General features: G+C 32.5%; 1 protein-coding gene across 4 annotated transcripts in view; it reads right to left on the minus strand.

The window, feature by feature from the left end:
• Nucleotides 1-247: 247 nt before the first annotated feature.
• LOC145316981 (fat-like cadherin-related tumor suppressor homolog) overlaps nt 248-26,453 on the minus strand; it is a 77,884-nt gene continuing 51,678 nt past the window's right edge. The window contains exons 9-16 of one of the 4 annotated variants that reach the window (XR_013878791.1): nt 18,272-18,398; nt 15,023-15,153; nt 14,416-14,498; nt 5,728-5,885; nt 3,454-5,490; nt 844-3,169; nt 524-581; nt 248-367 (exon numbers count right to left, since the gene is read on the minus strand). Coding sequence is in view for 1 of the 4 variants with exons in the window: in XM_080157836.1 (XP_080013962.1) it covers nt 1,617-3,169; nt 3,454-5,490; nt 5,728-5,885; nt 14,416-14,498; nt 15,023-15,153; nt 18,272-18,398 (4,089 nt within the window). In the remaining 3 variants the exon portion in view is untranslated. Of the gene's footprint in view, nt 3,170-3,453; nt 5,491-5,727; nt 5,886-14,415; nt 14,499-15,022; nt 15,154-18,271; nt 18,399-26,453 lie in introns of all 4 variants that reach the window. The other 3 variants (XR_013878790.1, XR_013878789.1, XM_080157836.1) reach the window with 3 other exon arrangements.

A 26,453-nucleotide genomic window follows, 5' to 3' on the forward strand; every position in this document is an offset into this window, starting at 1 on the left:
TTTATTACACTAGTCCCAAAAGGTTTATGATAATGTTTTCTTATTTGTTGGCTCAACAACTTTCGTGACATTTATTGTATTTTTGATTATCTGGCTTAAGTGATGTATTCAAATGCTTGAACCAATGATTTTTATTTTTTTTTATCATCATACTGGATGTACAACAATTTATTGGCCATTGTCTTATTCCTTTAGATCCCTGGTTTCTATATAGAGTAGCTTCACTTTAAAGAACAAAAAACTAAAATTTGAAAAACAAAGTAAAAATTTATTCTACACTGAATAATATTAATTTACAGTATATAATTTTAATAATATTCAAATAATAATAATAATAATAATGCTTTTAGAATGGTTGATGGTCAAACTTTAAGATTCTGATATAAAATTGTGTTTCAAGGACATAGTAAATTCATATAGGTAGCAGGATTTTAAGACTAGAAAAAAAATTGTTTTGGTTAAATTTAATTGAAAAACATTTTTTATTTAAAAAGCTGTTAAAAAAGTTTATATTCTATTCTACAAAATCTCAGAATTTTATCCATCAACTTTTCAGATACTTTATACGTCTTGTGCCATACCTCTCCCAAAGTATTTTTTATAATCGCTTTTGTACACAATGGCAGTTAGGGTGTATTCCTTGAGCACTAAAAATTGAATTTTGAATAAATTTAAAATGTGGGGGCAGTAATTGGTTTGTTGGGATACGTTATGTTGGGTTCTGGGTAGCCCCACAAGTTTGTACCCCCCCTCCCCCCAACAGGAAAAAATACTACTAGTGCTCAACAGATATTTTGTGGGAAAGAACCGCAGTTTGTCCTGTGGTTATGAATTCTTTTATACATTTGGCGGAAGGGATGGCACACTCAAAAATACAACCAAAAAATATAACTTCAGTATGTATGATTCCGTGGACAGGAAAACAAATATTATTTACATACACTGTGTCAGTTTTCAGGAATTAAGGGATTGTCAATTGAAAATATTAATTGAAAAACACTGGATTTCAATTAACAATTCCTTTATCTCTGATAATATAGGATTATTTTACACATAATAATAGTAAAAATGAACACATACATATATAATTACAATTAATATGTAACCAAAATATATTTTTTATTATAATTTTGATGTAATTATTATTATATATGTGTTTATTTTTAAGCTTCTGAAGGTATAATTTGTTAATATTCTATAATAAGCTTCTTTTTTTTTTATGCAACTTAAGTCTTTTCTATACAGAAGAAAATTAGGTAAATTATGGTTTTATTATTTGCTAAGAGATATCAGGAATATTTGGATAGGACAATGGAATTAGATTAATCTTCCTCTAAATGAATATTAATAGAAATAGAGCGTGTAGATTAATTAAAACGCCACTGTCCTGTCCTTCCCTGAAAAGGAATGCATTGTTAATTTTTAAGTTAATTATATTTATACAATAATTTCTATTTATTTTTACAATTTGTCCAAAAAAATATTTATCTATTACATATAATTCCAGTTTAATTTGTCGTCTAAATTATTTTATTATTATCATAGTCATTCTTCTGTATTTAATTTAATTTTCAAGTAGCACAGCTACCATAATTAGGGTCTGTTTGTATTTTATTTTAAACTTGAGTTACTCTGGGACTTGGAGTTCTTTTTATTTGCGAAGTTGCTGATGACTCATTATGCTCTGATAAATCCTCTAGCACGCACAGCCTGTCCTCGCTGTCTGACAGAACTGCCTGCTCGCTAAGGTTACTGGTTGGCATTGCTGTATTTCTCCCCCGCAGGGCATATATCCCGCCGCTAACAATTGGCTGCGGTTTAACATTACTACTGGCAGTGGTTGTGATTGCGGCGTACGGGCGGTTGGCGGCATAACCGCCGCCGGGACTCGGATACCCGCCGCCGTTTATGTGCAGCCGGCCGTTAAGCATCGGCGTTGCCGCGTCGTCAGTCTCCGGATCTGACCCCAGGTGGTAGGTAGGCAGATAATTATTAAGATGAAGTTTGTAGGAGTATGAATTTGGAATTTCTTCACTTAAACTATTGTCACCCTCTTCATCTCCCTCATCAACATAATTGACACCATTAGCAAGCATCAGCTCCTCTATAGATTTATTAGTCTGGTGCATGGGGCTCCGCATATCATCAGGGAATACAGCTCCCAGCTGACTGTCGTTATCACCATCTTCTTGGCCTTCCGTGACGTCATTCATGACGTCATCGTCCTCAGGTAGAGTTTCTATGTCTCTGGTAGGGTCAACTGGCTCGTTTAGGTTGTATGGTTGTATTGTATTGGCACTAGTAGAATTATTTCTATGTATGTCACTTAGCCAGCTGGCGTTCTCACGGATCTCGCCATTGGGCAGCTCCGACAAGGCCGGAAGGGTGGTCTGAGCCTGGGTGGCCCAGTCGGAACAGTCCCAGTGGTATCTCTGGTATTCATCCTCCATAGAGAGCTCAGACTGGCAGGTATCGTCCCCGGCAAGGTCTACGGGGAGGTTGGGAAGGTTAACACGAAGTTGTTGTTTCGCCTGGCGGAAGAAAATACTGCTGGACGAACTTGGCGGTCGGGTGGAGTTGTTATCCCCGCCAATACCGCCGATGGCAGGACTTTTCTTGCGGAAATAATTGTCCTTCAGGTTCATGTCGCGGTCTGAGATGAGGGAAGGTGCGACTGTGGCCACTGGTTTCTGGATGTTTTGTATGAAGTCATGTGGTATCCTGGGCAGAGTTTCCAGCTCGTCACCGTAGCTGCGCACATTGTCCATGTTGTAGTTGAACGGCGTCTCGCTGATGGTTGGCGAGATAGAAACGGGCCGTTGCGGCAGCAGCGGCAGGTCTTGGTCCCGCGATGCAGTTGTTACCAACTCATAATTGTTCAGCTTACGGGTTCGATTTCTAGCATTTTTCTTTTTGCCATTTTGACAGTTGATATCGTTTTGAATCATGTTCATGTTGCCGTTATGGCCGCCGATCAGGCTGCCGTTGCGTTCCTCGGATCGCCGCCGTTTCACGTGGACACGGCGGACACAAACAATAAGGGCAATGAGGAGGACAAGGATGAGGAAGCTGAGAATAATTCCTACAATTTCCTCGAGGGACAGGAGATAGTTTCTGGGGAGAACAGACACGTGGGCTTGCTCGCTACAATACACTCCAGTACTGTTACCTGAAATAAAACAGTAGGTTAAAAATCATGTAGAATGTCTAATAATATTAATTAACCCCCCCCCCCCAAAAAAAAACCCTTCATTTTCGCCATGTTTTATAGTGGTTTTATTATCAACAAAGTATGATTTTCTTCTAGTATTCTAAAATCTTTCAAAATAGTTTATCACTCCCCAATTAACACACAAACAAGTTAACATTTAAAACTATTTAAGATTTATCTATATTTTAATATGTAACAATTTTATGCTTTTTTATGTGAAATGAATTTTAAAAATCATTTACCTGGACAAATGCAATGGAAGCCTCCAGGAGAATTAACACAAGTTCCCCCATTGTGGCATGGGTTCTGATGCAGGCATTCGTTCACATCAATTGTACAATACTCCCCGGTGAAGCCGCGACACTTGCAGATAGGCCCTGTCATTCCCTCCTCGCACACTCCGCTGTTCTGACATGGGTTCGGGTTGCAGTACTTGCCGTAGTGGCAGCGCTTGCCGCTCAGTTTGGGCGGACACTCACAGTGGAAGTCGTTCTTCAGGTTGACACACTTGGACCCGTGTAGGCAGGGGTTGGACGCGCAGGGATCTAGATCAAATTCACAGGCTGCCCCCGAGAATCTTGCAGGACATGTGCAGGCAAAGCCTGATGGTGTGTCTAGCTCAAGACAGGTGCCGCTATTTTTGCAGGGATGTGAACCACACACTCCCGGGGCGGGCAACTCTTCACATTTAAAGTCAACGTTGTGTAGTCGTTCTAGCTTTGCAATAGGACTTTCATCGTTGAGATGTAAAGGCAGTGATTCATGATCAAGTCGTATATCATCCATACATCCAACAAAGCCACGGTCTACAGCATTATCCTCGCCATGGAGTCCCATAACCACAGCTCCAAAGTAGAGCACGTTGTCTTCAAGATTGAGAACATCGTTGAGACCCGGGGCTGTGCCGTGAACACGATGCTTCCCGTCCACCGTTATCTCGGCGCTGTTGCCGTGTCGCTCCAGTTTGACTATGTGCCATTCGCCGTCGTTGACTACTTTATCATTAAGCCTCACCAGGCCTTCTCCACTGCCGAAATTAAATCTAAACTGCATGTGATCTTCGACAATTTCAAGAATGCTAAAGTCTACAAGTCCACGGGCGTATAGCAGAGTTGCCACGCTGTACCTGGTCTTAAATCCAATGGTGATACTCATATGCCGTTCAACTGACCGCTTCAGTATATACCTGGCAAAACTTCGACCCGTGAAATGAATTGGATTGACAATTTCACATTTAGTATACTGACACAGGGTGACATTAATATTGCAGGCAGGACCTGCCAGTCCAAACGGGCACTGACAGGTGAATCCATCCGTTGTAGAATTGTCAGGCACACAAATCTTTTTCTCCGGACACGGTTCGCGGTAACATTCGTTGGCTATTTGGTCACAGGTCGCCCCGTTGTATCCGTTTTTACACACGCAAATCTTGCCATATTGAAATTGTGGGAAGACAAGACTGGCAACGTCTGTTGCCACCGTAATAACCTCTGATTCTGACATAGTAACTTGGTCAACACAGTTGCCATTTACACATGTGTTCGGCTGACATTTGGTATCTCGAACTTCTACTATTTTCAAGCCAAGCTGGGCTGACAGCGAGTGAAGTTTAGCGGTCAGAGTGTGTTGAATTTCCTTCTTGGTAATATAATCATTTTCATCAGTTTGTACAGCCAGCAGAAGCTCTAGGTCAGGTTGTCTAATCAACATATCATCAGATTCACTCGGAAGAATCTCAATGCTGCGCTGGAATCGTTTGCTGGTGAAGGTAGGTTGAAGACCAAGTATTTGAACATGATCAATTTCTACATTAAACAATCCTTTAATGACACTGACAAAAGTTTTGCGGTAGCTTGTTATAAATTCTTCAGGAGAAACAGCATGGAACTTGATTACCACAGAGTTAGTGAGCATGGTTTCTGTTACTGTGTTAACTTTAACTGCGACACTTTGGAATGAGATGTACTTGCCGTCCGATACAGAAACATTGACAACATACTGGCCGGCATCCAAGCCCGGCAGCGCCAGGAGCGCGCCAGATTTGCGGTCAATCTCAAACAGGCGGTAGAAGTCAGGTTGTTGATACTGCTGGCCGCCACGGCCATTATTGGTCACTGTCGGTAGGAGTTCGAATCCCAGCACGTCGTATGGATCCTGGTCGGAGGCATGGACACGGCCCAGGAGGCTGCCAGGGAAGTCGTCCTGGTAGGAGAATACCTGGATGGACAAGGGGGAGATTATGGGCGGGTACTGACTCTCCTCGATTACATTCACAGTCACTGAAAAGAAAAAAAAATCAGTACAACTTTTTAAAACTATCGCATGCGCCCCTAGCATCTAGGAACAATATATTCGAATGGTATAATAAAGAAGCAAATAGCCTAAAAACATCCAAAGACTTCAAAATTAAAATTAAATAGCCAAAACCATCCCGGGACATATATGAAGCTTACATAATATGGAGAACTCAATCTTATAGAGTAGCTTCGCCACTGAAAAAAATATTTACAACTTACCATAAGTATCTGAATACAAGGGCTGAGCTCCATTATCGAAAACTCTGATCTGCAGGACATATTCCTTCCTTAGCTTGTGGTTGAACCTCTTGGCTGTCCGCAGGGTCCCGTCCTGCACAATACGGAATCCGTTCTCTTCATTACCGGATCTTATATCCCTGAAAAAGTTTTTATTAAGATTTGGTAACTATTATCCTGTTCTATCAAGAAGTTAAGATCTCGCCAACCGTAAAGTAATCCATTTAAGGGAAGCTTTATTTGGGTCCCGGTATGGTTTTACTTTTAAGCTATTTTCCCTCGCCTAGATGATATGCTAGAGATGGTACATTAGAAGATAAATTAATCTTCTTTCTTCTTTATAATAAGAAATTTAAGGAAATTGTGATTTAAAAAAATATTTATTTATTATTAAAAATAGGCAATATAAAAGAATCAATTTTATCCCAAAATTTAAGTATCTATTGAACTCTTAAAAAAAGGGAAAAAATATAATAGAGAACATGACAAAACAAATGAAAAATTTATGCTTAAAATGTGAGACAGTAATGGATATAGAATATACTATACGTGGATATTATGACAGGGGGAAAATTGTCGTTAACATCACTAACATGGACATCACTTATTGGTCAGTTCGTTCATCCAGTACGAGGGGACGTTGTAAAGAGGGTGGATGGGGGCATCGTTATTTTAGCCAGGTACAAGTTTCACTTTATTATAAAATACTAGCGGCTTCGCCCCTAGCCTCTAGGGGCTTTGCCCAAGAGGTGATAAAAAAAAATTATTGCGAGAGACCATAAAGGACCATGGAAACTCCTTCAAAAAAAAAAAAAAAAAAAAAAATGGGGGGGGATTTTTTGTTTTTTGGGGGGGTTGGGGGTGTCCCACCCCCCGAGAAAATAGCTTAAAACCACCACAGGACCAATAGGTAGATACCCTGAAGAGTAGAATCCGATCGGTTCAGTGGTTACCGAGATCTTAAGGGACAGACAGACAGACGGACGGACAGACGGTCAGACGGACAGACATCGTTCTACTTTGTATTATAGATGATAATCTGGTGTAAGATCCAAGTAATAATAAATCAAGACAGTGGTTAAGAATGCATAGCTAAACCTTACACAGACATAAAATGATGAAAATCTATGAAATAAAGTGATTACTCTAGAATTAATATGTCCATTAGAAACCTCTTTCTCGACTTTCCATTGTCATTAAACCAATTTTATTTGATTTATATGCAATTAAACAAAGGGGGGGAATAAGAGATAAAGGGAAATAAAAGGAGAGAATGAGAAAAAGTTTGGATATAACAAAAATAATTCAATTTAGCTTTGACACAAGTAGCTGTATAATTCCATTGGACAAAAAATCACAAAATTTTGTAACAACCATTAAAGATTTAATAAAAGTTTCCAAATTCTGAACCCTAAAGAACGACAAAACTTTAAAATAACAGTAAAACTAACAGCCCTGTGTCCCCTCCCCCTCCCCCCTAAATAGAAAACTATAAAAATATTAAAAAAGAATTTTTCTTTTTAGCCAACTGCACATAAATAGCGACGTGTTATCAATATATTACAAGAAATTTACAATTACTTGTAATTTATTTATATTGTTTGGATATTAAAAGATATTAGTTAGGACATTTTTAGAAACTTTTAATATATTTTTATTCCTAAAATCTCATTTTTTGTGACAGATAAAAATAAATGAAAACTGGTTATTTGAATTTGTTGGATTTGTATGGGATGGAGGGTACTTTGGACCGTAAATTATAATGATCCCCAGTTTTATAAACACGTTCCCTCGTATTACAGACAGCTTTCCTCGGATAGTAACATGAAAAATTCTAGTTTTGTTGGCTCCGGCAAAGGAAACAGGTATTAATTTTAGGATCTTTATTTTATTATTAGTGAAAAATTGATAATATTAGAACTAAATGAATGATTTTTAGTGTGGCTTAGAACCTTTTATAATCCGTCGGTTTGGAAGCAATACTAGAAATATAACTTCTTTTAAGTGTTTAAAAAGTGATCAATTGTCTGAACTATGTACTAGCGTCACTTTTTGTTAAGTCTCAAATTTAAAACTAAAGTAGCTGGATGTATAATGTTCGTGTGTCCGTCCTGTAAGTTCTCATAAACGGTCTACAATTTTCAGGTGGCTAGTTGTTAGTAAGGGCAGGAATCTAGTTCATGAAAACATATTTTAAAAGGACATAAATATACTATGTCTTAGATAACAAATATGTACTTTTTCTTATTTAGTTTACATTTTTGTACTTCTAGAAATTATTTTTTTTAAATTAACAACTAATTTTATTAAACGGAGTCCTTTATTGCTACATATATCTCAAGTTGATTCCTACATATATTTAGTAAATAATACATTTTTAAAGATTAATACAAAATTTGAAAATTATTACCTTTATCAAAAATAATTGATACTAGTCGAAATTAATATCAGACAAAGTAAATATCATATCGATATTCGATTCTTTAGTCAGCCATTACCATTTTAAATGTCATACAGTCAACATATACCTTTAAGAACTATCTTAAGTTTTTCCTTTTATATTTTGCTATTAAGAGTATCATTACTATGTTATTTTAAATAAACACCTTTTCTATTTCTTTCCAAGATAATTGACTGAGTTAATAAAAAGTTTGAAATTTTGAGCGATTCTAATTGTTTATTTATTTAAACTGACGACTGATTTTTTTTCTGTGTGTACTCTATAAGAGATTATTCTTATTGAGGGGAAGGAACGGATGTAAATTAAATAAAGCACAACCTAAAACCCTTTTTTTTATTTACCTAAACACATAGAACTAAAAATAGTTTTTGTAATGTGCTATTTGACTTATGAAATTATAATATTTGAAGCTAATTCTGCATTGGTTAGAGTCGACAATAGTAATAATTCCATGTAAAAGCCAATGGAAACGAATAATCGGAGCCATAAACGGATATGATATGAAAACTGAGGATTAATGACAATTAATGTTTAAAATAGAACTTTCAAGGGAAAAAAACTAGAAAGGGGGAGGTAGGTTGTGCTAAAATTCCGTAAAGGTGCGAGTTTTATGGATTAAATACGATAATTATTCACTAAATATGTGCATTCCTTATTGAAAAGAACTATAGACAATTTTTTTAAATTAAAATTAACATAAATTAAATCGTTCTACTACTGTTTTTAAGCCTTAAAACTCACACCTTTAAGGAATTTTAGCACAACCTACCTCCCCTTTTGTTGATGTATTAAAGTAACAAATGAAGGCATGCTATAAGTACAATCCTATAACAGAAGTTGAAAAGATAAATATGAAAGCTTTTATTTATTTGTCCATTTTTATGCCCAAGTCAAGAACAGACAACTTTTTATCAAAAATATTTCTGGGCCCACGGACAAGGGATAGTTTTATCAACAAAAAATAAAATAATACATCTTTAATAAACAAACTAATCAATCTAATACCCACAGTTAGAAAAAAACTTTCAATTATTATTAGTCAAATCCAAACTATCATACACAAAAAAAGCTGAAAGATATGCTTTTAATTTCTTCCGTATGAAGCGGTATTAGACAATTATGATCCCAACAAGTAGCAAATAACCAAGGTATTTCGTAAAATAACATCCAACAGGCAATCAACCATTTAAAAACCCAAGGTATTTTGTAAAATAACATCCAATAGGCAACCAACCATTTAAATGTCATGTTTTAAAAGGATGTTACTGAGACATTAAACTTACTATTTCTACGAATAATATAGCCTGACATAGCAGCAGTGTGTAAGATTTTATTATATGACATAAAATCAGAGGGAGTCGAACCCATTATGACAGTAGAAAAAGATATTTTTCATACATCCCTACACAATGAGAAAAAATACATATTCATTGAATGTTGAGAAAATTGTTGTAACAAAAACTATATTCGGATGCCTTCAAACAATAACTATAACATGAGAGATTATTTTAGAGTGGTTACAAATGTGCCCCCCCCCCAAAAAAAAATCATGTAATTTGAAATTTAATTGTTAATTGTCACCTAAGTAAAATTTGCCTTTAAAATGCGGGGAGCCCTAACCCTACGGTGACCTAATCTAAAATAAGGAGACCGTAAATTCTTACTTTTGACTCTGGGCTATATTTTCTTTTGGGGACGGGGATGGGGGAGGGAAAGGTTTTTCTAGATCAATTATTCTAAGAAACAATGGTTTTATCTTTTATTTGTTACAATACATAATATTACAACTGCTTCTGATACTTGATACGCTGCTGAGATTATTCTTTATCGTTCCAGGATTTATCCTACTTGATTAAATACTTAATAAATGATTCTAACATCCCCTTGTGCAAACTATCAAACATTTTATCAAACAACCTTTGTCTGTAAGTACTAATAATGCCAAGTAAAGATTTGTGTTTTTAGACTTAAAGCAATATTTGTTACTGTAAATAAAACATTTTAGTAACAGGTAACATTAAAATTTTATGCAGGATAGACAATGGCAGGTATATTAATGTACATCCCCAATTATGACACACAAAATTACCCCTTCTGTAGATTACAATTTATGGTTGAAACGATTGGACACTCAACTAAATGAACAAACCAATCAAATTCCAAAGTTGTTAAGCCAACAAATAAGAAAACTTATAATAAGACTTTTGGGAACTAGTGTAATAAATAGCCTGATGTCCCCTCCGTTCAAAATAAATAGCGGGAAAGTAGCGCACATCTTATTACTTCAATTGTTAATAAATCAAATAAATAAGAATTTGAAAAGTTTAATTATTCTGACAGTAGAAATGATTTATACACAAACTTTATAACTGCATATAAACCAGGGAGGGAGAGGACATTGGACTGTTTATTATACTTGTCCCCAAAGTTTTATAAAAACGTGTTCTTATTCGTTTGCTGAATCAGTCTGCTCTGGGACGCGGTGGGAGTAACACACAACATGTGTGCTTCTCTGACCGCTGCACACATTATTTGTGTCAATATTATTTGTTATTTGTGTGATAACAAAATCTTCGTGGATTCCTGATAGGTGCTTTGAAGATAGTGTTGGTAATCGGACACAGATGATTTCTGCCACCAAAAGAAGAAACAGTTTTCTGACTGCCTGCTTTTTTTCCTGCTACATAATCTCAAGCTTTTATTCAAATCTTTAGATTTCCTTTGTTTCCTTTCTTGGAAAGATTGTTTGGTAATTTAACCCCATGACGCTTAACTTAGACGCCCGCCAGATGACCTACCTCCCCCCCCCCTCCTCCTCACCAACAGTCTCACCACCTCTCTCCCCTCCAAACTTCTGTCAACAACCCCTCCTCATAACTTCAACTACACCTACGTGCCTACAACATCTATAAACCCGCTAGAAATCCTTTGTGTGCTTTTATTATCTATTTTAGTGTCTGTGAAAGGGAAAATATTTTTCCTTTATTCTTGTGCAGATTCCCCCATATTTTATGGGGTATTTTCTCCCGCAAAAGCCTAGGGGCGGGTTCGCTTATTACAGTGATACTTTCAAATCCTGGCAAGAACTCTTGTAGTCTTTTTATTATAAGACTACCTTACAATTTTGACTTTTCCTCAATTTTGTAAGTCCCCAAAAGAGCCCAGTAAACTTAAACTGGGACCCTCCACCTCCATAATCTACTCCTGCCCAAAATGCTTGCTATCAATCATGAATCAAACCAACCAACTCTAACAAACTAAACTCAAACACCAAACCAATTTAAACATTATCAATTTAATTGTGTATTTAGTTTATTATGCTAGTTATTAATATTTTATATGTATAACAGCTAACCCTTAACCTACTAACACATATCTAATTTATTAATTTTTTTAGTTCGTATTTTACTTATTTTATCATGTATGATTTTTTTTCTGTAAGAATAAATCATTTCAACAATTCGTTTGCTGAACAACTTTGGAAACTTTTATTGAATTTGATTGGTTGGTTCATCAAGTCAAAACGTTTCACCACTAATTGTAATTTACAGAAGGATTAATTTTGTGTATCATCATTGGGGATGTAGATTAATCTATCGGCAATTGTCTTATCCCTTTAGATCCCTGATATAAAAGTTCAGTAGTGGAATTTAATTTTTTTGGGTTCAAAAAAGGTCAATTTATTATATTTAAGATTTCAGGATATTTAGGAAAGATCCAAAGCAAGTTCATTGCTATTTTCTGAAGATATATGTCATATTATGCTGTTTTGAATATTTTCAACCATGTTTATATACATTAATAATTTCATTATTTATATGAATGCAGAAACTTCTTGGACCATTTAATCTGCTTGTTTATTTTTGCTATACCATTTAAAAAAGATGTTTTTCTCTTTAAACAAATATATCTTAAAACAAGATAAATTTTGTCAACAAGTAGTACAACTAAATTAATCTATCAACATTTATATAAAAAGAACTGAAATAACATTGTTGACATAAGTGATAGAAGTGATAAGAGTTGATACATTATCAGGAAATATACGTCCCTGACAATAACAGGAATTTGGTAAATCACTTTCGAGCAATTTTAATAAAAATCTTTAAAATTCGTCAAAAAAAAACAAGGATTTTTAGCCATTTATTGTTTGGTATCAGCATAAATCCTATCATATGAAGCAGTAATTTTTGTTTGTTTGTCCCGTAAGATCTTTTTAACCACTGAACCGAAGGAAAGATGCATTTAGGTTCCAGTATGGTTTTGGGGAATTTTTATTTTTAATTTAAGTCTTGGGACGCTTTTGGGCTATTTTCTTTCCATTCAAATACAGGGCCTCTAGGTGCTAAGAGAAAGCAACTAGTGCTAGTATAATTTAGCTGTTTTAGAATATATTTTTTGCAATTTTATGTAGGCATATTATGTAAATGTAAAGATGCATAAATGATGGTATTTATGGAATTCTGCACAGGTTCCAATTAGGTTAAGTTGTCTAGATAAGGTGTAACAAACATTTAGGTCTTTTTTGTGCATTTTTCAAAGTGCAGCTACAATATAACAAAGTCAGTTTGATTGCAAAATACTCACAAAAATTTTATTTCTTTGACATTGCTGTGCTAAATGTGGTGAAAATTATTGGTGGAAAAGTTATGACACTGAAGGTTTATACAAACCAATCAAAATTTAATAAAAGTCCCTAAAGTTATTAAGTCAACCAATGAAAAGTTTTATACATTTTACAGACCACTGTCCCCTTCTTTCCGGAGTTATAGAGTAGCTTTGTTATTGAAACTAAGGATAGGGGGTTAATGTATCGTAATTTTGAAATAGGACAGTGCTGATTTTTATGCTGCAGTCATTTAATGCAGTTTATCTGTCCCAAATTTGTTGCAAATTAGGGGCAAAAATAACCCCACCCCCTTTTTTTGACATAGAAATATGAAATATATGTTTAAGAGTGCAATTAAAGAATGATTAATAGTGGTGCATTATAAAACTTAAGGAACTATATACCAGACTATATAGATATATGTCTAGAACTACACGTATATAGCTGCAATTTTTAATATGTTTCTATGAAACAGCGAGTATAGGAACTGGTGTATTGACTTTAGTATTCTAATTTTAATGTTATAGAAGGTAGAGGATATAAGAATGTAACTAATACTGGTCCCCAAAGTTTTATAAACGCGTTCTAATTAAAAACTTTGGGGGCTTATGATTGCGTGGTTGAAACTCAATCAATAATTTTGATCAGCAAAGGGAGAAGAGGAAATTCAGTGTATCATAATTGGGGAATTAAATCCGTTTAACTTCTATTTTCTTATCCCTTAAGATCCCAACTAGAAAAAGATGTTATTTCAATAAAAGTCTTATTTTTTCTTAATTTATTTTATACTTTTACATTTTTTTTTGTTGTATATAAACTTATCTAAAATGATAAATCATGATCAAAAGATAGAGAGAGAAAGAGAGAGACAGAGAAAGCGATAAAGAGAGAAAGAAAAAAAGAGAGAAAAGAAGGAGAAAAATAGAATGAGAAAGATTAATGATAAAAGTTTGTTAAACAAATGTGTTGCAGTATTTTTCAGGGACGCAGGGGACAACAATGGTAGATAAAATAATCAATGTTAAAATTTTCTTTTTATTCTAAAGCTAGAAAAGCCAGAATATGCCAAATTGGGAGAGGGGAGATTAATCCATCGTCCATGACCCTATTCCTGTATCCCTGAGATAAACATTGTGAACTTAACTAGGCCATAACCAAACTTAACCACAAATTAACACAAAATTTGTCAACATGGCTTGGAATTAATCATAACAAAGACAAACAAAAACAAAATTGCTAAAATATTAAACAAATGCTTTGGTATAAACTATAGGTAAAGCAAAATTTAGGGTTCATAATTAATACATAGATACAAGTGTCTATATGACAAACGGACAAGCAGAAAGAGAGGGCCTATAGGATTTTAAATTATACTGTTATCAAAAGTTCTATATCTACGTTTTCTCATTTGTTGAATAAAAAGCTTTCAAGCACTTTAATTTGATCTTGGCTTGGGTAAAATTATTAATGTCCAAACCGTTCAACCAATAATTTAAAACTACAGGAGAGGAAAATCATTAGGAACGTACAAATACTTATCGTCAAATGTCTTATCCTACGACATGATTATAATAGCAAGTCTACTCTATAATTAACTTACCATGAGAATGGGGCAGCATTTGGAGCTTCATCAGCATCGGTGACGGTGAACTTGAGCAGGATAGTTCCGTACGGTTTGTCCTCCTAGCATATAATATAGTTATTGTCACGGTTCATAGTAATTTTGAGGTGAATAAGGGTAGTCGTTGCTAAATGGAGATAGACGGATGTAAAAGGGAGAAGAAAAAAAAAAGATAAAGAGACAAAGAGTTACATAAAGAGAGTAAAAAGAGAGAGTGAGTAAATATGACAGTGGAATAAGGAGAGATAGATAGGAAAGAGAGAAAGAAAAATAGATAACAAAGATAGACACAGTAAAACAATAACAATAATAATATTTAAAAGACCAATGGTACTTTCAGCTATTGGAACGGCCAACCCAGGTAATGAAAGTACCAAACTATGCATTCAATTATGTAAATATGTACAACAATATTATTTTTTATGTAAGCTTGTGTTGAAATACATATCAATATATCTATCTAATTCAATTATGTAAATATGTAAAGGTAACAATATTATTTTTTATGTAAGTTTGTGCTGAAATACATATAAATATATCTATCTAATTCATCAGGTGGTTGGAATTGGGTTTTGTGTAACCATACCTGTACATACACAGTGTAGTTTCCTTCTGGGAAAAGGGGGGCGTTATCATTAGCATCCTCCACCAATATGTTGACCAGCACGCTGGTAGACAACACAGGGTCACCATGGTCACGTGCCTGCACCTCCAGTACTGAAATATCAACATTTTGTTAGTATGAGATATTTCTCTCCCCTCCAGTAACAGAAATGCAGACAACCAACACTTTAATTAGATGACTTTAGTCTGGAAGTTCTAACTGTGCGTGTATGGTAATGATATGAACCTATTTATTTATATACCATTATAGGTAGATTTTTTTTTAATTTTCTAAAATTCACGAAACCTTTAAGTTGAAAAAATAAGTGTATATTTTTCGATGAGTAATAGGGATTTTATATGTATAAGAAACACAATATAACAAGGATGACAACATCCATAAAAGCGAATCCAGTATTTACAGAGTTCCGACTCAAGTGTATTTCATAAGAATTGTAATCTATTATTATAGTGTAATGCTACTTTTTAATCTAACTTGTGGATGCGCCCCTTAGCATCTTAGGACATCTGTCATCGAAAACCAGAAAAATATCTATTCCAAGGCTTCAATAGTAAAATAAAATAGCCTAAAACACGGAAACCATTTAAGGCTTCCCTAAAATACAGAAACCAATTAATTCAATAGTAATCGAAATCTTAAGCTACAGACAGAAAAATCTTACTACTTTATATAATTGGAGATTTAAAATATAAATTGAATCATCCGTCCATCCCCTTTTAACCAATATCCATTATACTGTTTAATTCTCTTTGTTTATAGATAAATATTTAGTAAGAATAGGGGTTTCTTAGATCCCAAGGACAAGACAATGGACGATAATTTGATGTATTCACCCAATTATGATAAACAAAGATTAATATCACTGGGGGTATGTAGTATGCTAGTATGTACCGACCAATTAAGATAGATTAAAACTATCCAAAGTTATTTCATCAACGAATGAAAGTAAGTGTTTAAAATTATTAGGACCATTAAATCTACAATCCGATGTCCCCTCCCTGCTGACCTGCTTAAAACCAAAAGATAAGGACTATTTTATTCTCAAAAATAAATAATCAACGATAAAAGATATTGTTATTAGTTTAATTGTATTTATTTTCAATAATATTGAATTTATCTTTCGTCGTACGTAGGAGAACTTAATCCAATTTTGTGTATCTTAAAAAAAACTCAACGTTTCTTTGATATGTACATTAAACAGATTTACCAAGTACAGTCAGGGAAGCGGGGAGAGGCCATGGGGACGATTAATTAAACTTTTATCCAAGACAAAATTGTGTTGTTTCTGCAATTTTGTAGATGGTAAATATATTAGTGAAGTTAAGGTTAATGATTAATTTTACTAGACTGACCTATCTCTCCCTGGGAACAAATAACATCTTCGATATTACTCACACACACACACACACACTCACCTACACACACACACTCACCTACACATTCACACACACGCACAGACAGATCTCCCCCTGTCAAATAGTATCCCCAATACTAATCGAATCCATTGCCCCTTTCGGTTATCAAACGATGAAGCAAAAGCTCTTGGATGCCTGTTTGTTTGTTCATTAGGATCTCTTGAACAACTAAGTATTCATTTTTTTGCATTTTGGGAAGTTTTATATTGGTCAAAGAATTATCAAACCACTCTTCTTCTTTCGCTTACAAAATATTCAAATTTGACGGCAATGTGGGGTCATCTTTTTACCATCAGTTTGTAATAAATAATTCTGTTTATATTTGTGTATTTATTTATTTGTAAATGGAATGTCATTTTTGTGGTAACCACATTTACTCTCTTAACTTATTACGTAGATGTAGGGACAGATATCTAATTCTGCACAGGGGAGCCTCATCAATACAGATTCCAAACTTTTCAACCAATAATAATTACGAGTGTTCAATTTTTATCGCTCATTGTCTCATCCCTTAAGTCCCCGCTATATTCTTTATTCCCTGAAAAATATTTTAATTTAATTAAATAATATTGATATCCATTTGATTTAATAAAAATCTTTATATAACTTGATCAATATCATATTATAATCAATTCAATTTATATCTTATTATTATTTTACAGAAAGTTTTTCATCTTGAGAAAGAGCATGATTGTCCTTTAAGACCTAAAGAACGGCTTAGTAACTATAAGTGTACCTTTAACAAAGATAAAAAATACTAGAAAAAAATCATTAGTAAACTTACTTAAAAAGAAATATGTTAAAAAACACATTAGTCTAATTAATTTATTTTTAAAAACAATTACTTCAGGCTAAAAGTCAACTTTAATAATCTAATTTTTAAGAAAAAGAACATTAATATTGTTTTTTGAAGAGATATTTAAAAGACGTTATTTTTATTTTTAATAATATAAAGCAGGGTTTCGGATCCGGATCCGCAAAAAAATGCGGATCCGGATCCTTGGACTCAAAAAATGCAGAAAAAAGGGAAAAATCTACCTAAATTTATATACAAACTCAGACATTCTCTTGATGAGAGCCAATCTTTAAGGTATAGGGTCAGACTTGAAAATTAAAAGTATTTTTGACTTCGAATTAAAGAATAAATATTTTTGAAAGGTTTGGTGATTTTATTTTTATTGTCAAGGATCCGGATCCGGATCCGCACTGACCAAATTTTGAGGATCCGGATTTGCAAAAAATCAATGCGGATCCGAAACCCTGAATTATAAAGAAGTAAAGTTTGAAGAAAGGATCTATTAAAATAATGGGTGGTTTGTGCTTTTCCGGGAAGCTTAGTATAACTCTTGGAGAAGTATGAGGATATAACCATGCAACCTTTCACTTAATAATAGGGTTCTTAGAGGCTATGGACGTAACCGCTGGTTTTAATAACACACTTCACGTCCTATCTAAACGCTTTGCTAAGGTTAAAGTGTCTTTAATTCGAATAATTGTTCGTACAGCATTCGTAGCGGATTGCTCTGAACGTTAACTAAGACGTGTTAAACTGTGAATCCTGTAACAACAAGGTACGATTTTGAATTCTGCTTATCAACTTTATCACATCAGAAAGCCAATAACAAATTGATAATTTTACATGGTAATTTAATAACAATAACGTTTAGCGAATAGTAAAAAGCGACACAACTCTAAATTCAAGTCCTTGAATAAAAGTATGTATTTTTAAAGAATATTCTCTTAGTCCATGCAGACTTTGAAATATTGAAGAGGATAATAATTTTTTTTTACTTACCATAGCTGGAGATGATTTCCCTGTCCAGGTTCTGTGCCAGAGTGAGATGACCGCTGGTAGGATCCACCTGGAACTGACCCAACCTGTCTCCATGAACTATCTCGTACACAATTCGACCGTTGTCTCCCTGAAAGTAAATATTTTTAAATTAAAAAAGTTAAAATTTTTATTATTATTCGAGTGATTCCTTTGTGCATAATTATCAGAAAGCTGTGTTATAAATAGTTAATAATCAGATGGTATTATAGACAGCTTTCCGCGGATATTTTAAAAAAAATATCAGATTAAAACCAGTTTTATTAGACATAGATAGCTTTCCGCGGATATTTTAAATAATTTTAAGATTTTTTAAAGTTTTGTTAGAACCGAAGGCCCGGGCTACTATACAATACATGAAGTTTCAGTATGGCTCGAATATGTCAAAAAAAAACTCCGAAAAATATTAATCTTCGATGTAAATATTCTAAAATGCGAAAATGCTTTATTTTTCTGTAATTAATTGGATCACGTCAAAATTTTGTAGATAAAAAGTATTGACAAAAAACAGTTATTAATCAAGTTTGCATTACATATGTATCAATATAATAAAATTAGCATCTACATATGGCCTACATTCTGCGCAAAAAAAAGGATTTGTTTTACAAACATGCAGAAAGATGTCCATAAGTAGCGCAGCAAAAACAGAACAGTAGCTTTTAATTAAAAAGCTGTGAATTTAAGCCAGCCTTATATTTAATTTGAGTCGGTCTGTAACGGATAGCTCTTATCGTTCATTTAGGCATGTAAGAATAGTCCTATCGATATTAACTTGGCCAGATTATTCCTGTAATGGTTAGGTACGATTTAACAGGCGCAGCAACTCAATATTAATAGTAATGTACTAGCTTAGCAAGGCGAAATTATCAGGTATTTAAAGGGATAAGACAATGGCCGATAAATTGATGATTATACACCAAATAAACCCATTCTGTAGATTACAATAAGTGGTTGAAACATTTGGATACTAAACTTAATGAACCAACCAATCAATGTTCCCAAAGTTGTTGAGCTAACAGATGAGAAAAGGTTATATTTAAACTTTGGGGACTAGTGTAATAAACAGCGCCTTCCTCCCGTAAGAACTATATACTTTTTGTATTTAGTTTAGTATTTGGAAGAAGATAAATATTCATGAATTTTGCATCAAAATATTTACAAAACTTCCTAACAATTCGTTTTGAAAGCCTAAGGTCCTAATAGTCTATTCCTAGTAGCTATTTAGTAAAGTAGCAAATACGCCTAATGAGACTATTTTGTCTGGAGTTTATATGTTTAAGCAGATTTATTTGTGTGAAAAAAAGCGAATCTGTAAGTCAATACATTTCTTACTACTTTTTTTAACAGCCTAAAACCATCTTGGAACCTATGTGAAATCAGTTGTTAGCAAGTTTTAGCGAACAACTTTTAAATGTGGATTTTTGTGTTGAAATGCAAGGACATCTTTTAAGTCTGCAACAAACAAAAATATTTTTGTCTGGACAACTATAACAATTCTTTCCAAAGACTAATTGCAACATTACACAAAAACTTGGACATGTCAAAAAATATTTTTAAGATAAATTGAAAATAAGGGGGTGAGGGTAAGAGTTTTCCATTTGTTGTTTGTTTCTTTAGCATAGGATATGTTTTACTGGAAAGCCCAGAAAGGTAAGTGCGCTACAGAGAGGTTAGGTATAGAAAAAAATACCCCAACCAACTAGTTCTTATTCTATTTCAAAGGGGGTGTGTTCAGGGAAATCACCGAATAATAAATACAGATTCTAAATTCCAACATGAATACAATAAATAAAGTTAACATTAGACAAACAAAATGTTAGACTAACTGACAGATAAACTTAGAATCAGCTTTATTTTGTAAACATTTAAGAAAAAAATTCTTTTAAACTTTTCTAAATCTTAGTTTTCGCTGTCAACTGTCTATTCAACTCAAGAAGAAAAGGGTTGATTAGACTTTAAATTTTGTTAGTTTTTAATAAAAATAAACTTTTCGACCAATATTTTCTGATACGGAAGGGATAATATAGTTTTTAATAATTTGGGAATGGGGATGTAATTTATTTTTATACATCGTCTTATCCCTTAAGATATATATTGATATTGTTAAAAGCGAAGCTTTTCTATAATTAGGGTCGGTCCGTCCGTCCTTACGTCCGTCACAAACGGATAGCTTTTTTTCGTTAATTTAGGCATGTTAGAATTGTCCTCTCGATTTCAATCTTTGCATGGTGATTCCTTAAGTAGTTAGGTACGATTTAGAAAGCGTAGCAACTCTATAATCATAACAAGAATAACCGTAGGTCCATTTTAAACATGTTGATTTTTTTTACTTTTTTAGCAACACATTTTTAAGTGATGTAATCATCCGATTAATCTGATTTTTGGTATGTTGATTCCTGGGACAACAAAGTATAATGTTATAAGCAAAGCCAATTTATAATCAAGTCCTAAAAATGTAAGTATGTCCATAAACATTATCCTGTATCAAGCAGTTTTTCAACAAATTTACTTACAATTTTGCTCCGATTCAAATACATTTGTATTCTGATCATTCATTTCTGACACTATGTGTTAATGTCCGTTTGTCCTACCGTTTCAGTGCTTCGCTTTTATGGATGTTGTCATCCTTGTTTTATATACAAAGTATTATGTTGATCAACTGGCAAATAAAATTTTACTTATCAGGGAAGATTATCTTTAAGCAATATAACTTTAACGCTTTACATGTAAGTATCAAATAAACACATAGAACTATGTTTTTTAGCAGTACTCGGCAGCAATAGTCGCAGTTTTTAAACAAGCCGCAACCGCAGTAGCCAATAAGTAAAAATCCGCAAACAAGCCGCACAATTTTTAGCAGATGAAAACAAATGCTTGGTCAGTCTATGAATTGTTAAAATAAAATATCTGTGAAAAAAGAGAAATTGAACATAGAAAATCCAATCTAATAAATGTTTTTTTTTTCAAGGAATGTTACTTCTTGGTTAGAACATTTAATATTAACATTTATAGAGAAGCTGCTTCTACAAAGACTCATGGATTGGACTTAAAACACTTTAAAGAAATTTTATTAGTTTTTACAAACTAATAGTGTCAAAACTTTTCCACTATTAATTTCAATATTCATAAATGGCAATTTTATTTATAGTAATTGGGTGAGTACACCAATTTATCTTTTTTTTAATCAACAAAGATCCATGTCAAAAAAAAATAAAATTATAATTCCAAAAAATTCATGCATTATATTAAATTCTTTTTAGGTAAGTTTCTTTCTTATCTTATTTAAATATCCCTTGAAGTGTTGAATAAACACGCTTTAAATGCATAAGAACGACAATCAAATACAATTTAGAGGCATAAAACCAGGAATACAGAGATAAGGCATTGGAGGATAAAACAATCTTCCCCTCCTTCATTGAGTAGAATCAATTCAAACTGCGTTATATCTAATTATAAATGTAGTACTTTTAATTTGCCATCTTTTGATACAAATTTTTAAAATAAGACAGAAAATATAACTAAGGCAACACTACAGAAAACAAAAAATTTACACTAAACAAAACATTTTTTATTTTCCTCAAGATGAAGGAAGGGAGGGGGGGGGGGAGGTTAGCCAAAAGTAACCTCATCAATTGAGCCTTATTTTCTCAGGGGTGTAGAGGTGATGTAAAACTCCATAAAAAAGGCTTTCCTTGGGGGCTTAGCTTACTTGTTAAACCTTTTCTAATATCTTCAGTAACAAAACAACTAAAATTCAAATAGTTGTAAAGTAGGTTAGTTTCTAAGTACTATCCAAATAAGAAATCAATTGCAATATCTTTTTATATATAAAATATTCATTATAAAAAGTTGCTAATATATCTCTCTTTAAAATGTTAGAGTGTTATAATGTTGCAAGAAGTCTTTAAACTCTTAATTTTTACTACTTTTAATGAAATTATATTTGCTAGGTATTACTATTTTTCCCGTTATAAATACGGTTTCAGGATAGGTTATCATGAAGTCATATTAATCTTTAACTCTTATTTAAAGAAGTTTATATTATGAATCCTAAAATAGGAATCGCAAAAGAATTTTTAAGTTTACCCTTTCTGGTTAAGTTCTTTCTTTTTATTTTATGTATTAGCGGTTTCATTGAAACGTTAATAAAGCCATATGCTACTTCGCGATTTTTTTGTAAGATATTTTTTAACGCAAATATACGCAACAATGAGAAATTGAGTGATGAAGAACCAAAATACTGAATTACGCATTGACGCAACGCATTTTTTGTCTACAATCTCACTATCTGTAAATCCTTTTAGAGTTATCAGTGTGTCGACATATTAATGGCATTTTATCGCATATAACAAGAGGTGTGTGTTTTAATAGGGGGAAATCAAAGGGAGAAATTTGACGAGGTTTTTTGTTGCAAAGTTTATCTACAAGTGTCTTCGAATGTCTGTCTGTCGGTAATGAACTCTTACTGTTCAATTCACAAAGTTTATGTGCCGAAAAAATCAAAACAGCTGGGCCTAAAAATATTCAATCATAGTTTTGGTAATTCAAAATTAAGGGTAATAACCGGTTCTTATCCAGAAATATTTAATGATAGAAAATAAATATTATAATCATTTAATGTTAAAAAAGCTTTACTATTATTAAACTAAATCTGACGTGTATAAAAAAAAGAAATTTTAAGCAATATTTAAAAAACACCCTGGAATTTGAATAATAAAAAAGTGGCGACATGACACTGAACGGGGGTGTAAAAAGTTTATTTCTGATATCAATTTGGGGACAGAGTTTTTATTCATTTAATTAAGTGCTTTGTACTTCAATTTTAGCTTAATCAAAACTTACTATGGAAGGTATTCTATTTATTCTACCACAGTAATAATAAATTAATTAAGTTTTTTATGTTTGTTTGTCCTTTAAGATCTCGCAAACACGGGTCCAGGGATGATATTACGTTTTTGAAAAAATTATATCAAAGTTTTGATTTGGTTTTGTGCTATATTTTGCCCCTGGATTAAAGTAACAGTGTCCTGCTTAGTAAGATCTCAAAAACGACCAAACCCTAAGAGGTACGCTTCACATAATTTTGGTCATGTCCAATGCTATTTTTTGGTGGTTTAGTAAACCTTCTGTAAAATAAGAGTAACTTACTACTATAAAAATATATCCATATTTTTGATAGACCAAAAACATATATTATTTACCTATGTATAATTATTTGGAGCAAGGTTAATAAGTTATTTTGCTTGTTTGTCATGTAAATAACACAGAGTATACCATACAGGGTGTACTAAAAACAACAGTAATTTTGCTTGCTTGTCATGTAAATAAAAGGCATTATACCATACAGGGTGTCCTAAAACATTTTACATTTCCTTGTTTTTATTGTTAATTTAAGGTGTCACTTAAATATTTATAATTTTGCTTGTTTGTCTTTTTAATACCAAAGAGTGTCCTAAAAACTAGTATAATTTTATATGTATTCGGGTAAAATCAACATGCAGGGTGTCCTAAATACATTTCTCAGTAATGAAAATAAAGAAATGCAATTTTACTGTTTAAAGGTAAAATCAAAACAAGCTAAAAACTTTTTTTCTTCATTTTGATAAATTGCAAATTTTTAGAGGTCATACTTTTTTGTGGGTCATTCTATATGTACAAGATTATAATGTAAACATGTATAAACAGCAAATGAACCATAATATGGTATGCTATAATGTGTATATTTTACATAACATTATTCCGTCACTGAAGTGAAAATTATATCCTTCTCATTAAATGCATATTTTTTTAAAAAAAATAAATAATGTTTTCATAAAAAAAAGATATGGCATATTTTTATTAGATACCAGTGGCGTGCAAATTAGTATGCCAGAGGGTGGGGGGATCCATGAATTTGTAAAAATAGGGGAAGGCAACAGAAGAAAATTGGATCTTGTAACTGGCTTAAATAACAATCCCCCTCATTCACGCCCTTTACCCAATCCCCTGGATGAACCAACTGACCAATAAGTGATGGCCATGTTAAAAAATAAATTGACGACAATTTTTCCCCTATCATAAATCCATGTATATTCTATATTCATTAAAGACGCATGAATTAATGTTCAAATTGTTTGTTATTTAGGGTTATAATGATACCTTTTTATCATCATATTCTGTTCTAATTCTGTTTCAAAGACATAATAAGTAATATTACGTGTTAATGTTTTTTTTTTACATATATTCACACATAAATATTATATAATGATATATCATATATAAATATAATATATATGTTTATATATTATTTATCAATAAATTATTATTCATTATCAGTAAGGCTATTTATTCATAAAGTCAGGTTAATATTAATATTAATATTCTTTGCAATAAAATAATATTTCTAGAAATTTTATAAATTTTAGTTTTCATGTATATTTTGTTCTTTTGACCTAACAGAGGCATTTGACACATAGTAACTGATAAAGCTGGACTAAACTTTCCAGGAAGGAATTGATTGGCCGGTATAATGCTTTTTCCGGCATTACTTGCATATCCTTTTAAACATTTTAGTTTTTGGCCTCTAAAATCCTTAAAATTGCCAACAGATAAGCATTTCAAATTTCAATTTTTATACAATTGATTGGTTTAAATAAAACTTTCTTTTTCCTTCCTCCCCGTCTAAAATATCTTTAGTGAAAGAAATAAATTGAATTTGTAAGAAAAATACTGAGTAAAAGTTTTCAAAGCTTGTCAACAGACATATACACTCTAAAAATAACTTTTCCATTTCCAAAAGTTTTATTACAGTTGTCTTTTTCAAGCTTATATTATTTATAGAAATGCTACACAGTTCTTTTTTAATTTGAATATCAAGACGTATTCGAAGGATATATTGAACTCAAAAGAATGTAAACTTTAATCCAAAGTATATGATAAAGATTTCTATGCATAAATATTTTTAGCAGTGTATAAACCTTCATACATATATATATAATGTAAAAAGATCCCGTTTTTTCTATTAAAAATTTTACAGAAAAAGTAATATTTCTTTTTTCTTTTCTTTCTATTAGTGTAAGGTTCATCTATATTTGAAATGTTTCTTACCATAGACTAAAACCTGACCAATAGCATCAGCAAATCCGTTTCTGAAACCTAAATTGACACACGGACCCAAAAGTAGATAAGTTTTAAAGAATTATATATTTGTATATTACTAAAAATGAAAGTAAAAGGTATATTTATTTTTTCTCTGCATATGTTACTAAGGTATATCTTTTCCTTTTTTTGTATGTATATTATATTACTTACTTCTTAGTCTTTTTTTATGAAGATAGATTGGGTAATGGGATGTAGTATGGTGGTAGTTGTGAGGTTAATACCAAATTATAATTAAAAAGATAGGTAGCTTATTCTCAATTAACCTAAGCTAATATGAGTATTAAAAGGCAAAAATGAAAGTGCTATGGATTGTGTAAATGTATTGAAACAAAATATGTTAAAATGTTTAGATCTTATAATGTACAGAGAACAGAGAACCTTTAATTTTTAATGGCATAAAAATTTGATAATTTTTTCTTTTCATTAGGTATGATTCTTTTTAAAGCAGTAATTTTATGATTTTTTTACTCTTTTCCTATAAGGTTGCTTTTCTTTAAAAATTAAATATTCTGTATTATTTTTTTTTTTGTTCTTTTATTCTACCAGTTAATTTTTAAAAATTTAACATATTGTTTTTATCTTACCTTATTCAATATGTAATAATATGGTTTATAACACACATGTACTTAATATTATAAATATAATATTATTTGCTATTCCAATATATGTATATGTACTAAATTACCAGGGAAAAAGTAATAATTACATCTTTTTATAATAAAGGTATTTGAAAATGCACATATATTCAACAAGTTAAGCAAGACTGAAATCCATTAAAAGATAGTATAATACAGCCCAAATAAAATGCCTGAAAACAAGGATGACAATATACTATGAGCTTTTGAAGAAAGTTTAATACATCTATAAATCATTTAGATAAAATCTAATAAAAGTAATTCAAAAGTTAAATAATCTTGCTTTCAGAAAAAAATATTTTGTCCAATATACATAATACTACTTCTCTGTTATGATCTGACGAGAATTGGCAATTATCTTTAGATGCATG

This window comes from Acartia tonsa, chromosome 4 (genome assembly GCF_053477335.1).
Source record: "Acartia tonsa isolate MP-2025a chromosome 4, ASM5347733v1, whole genome shotgun sequence".
Classification (NCBI taxonomy): Eukaryota; Metazoa; Arthropoda; class Copepoda; order Calanoida; family Acartiidae; genus Acartia; species Acartia tonsa.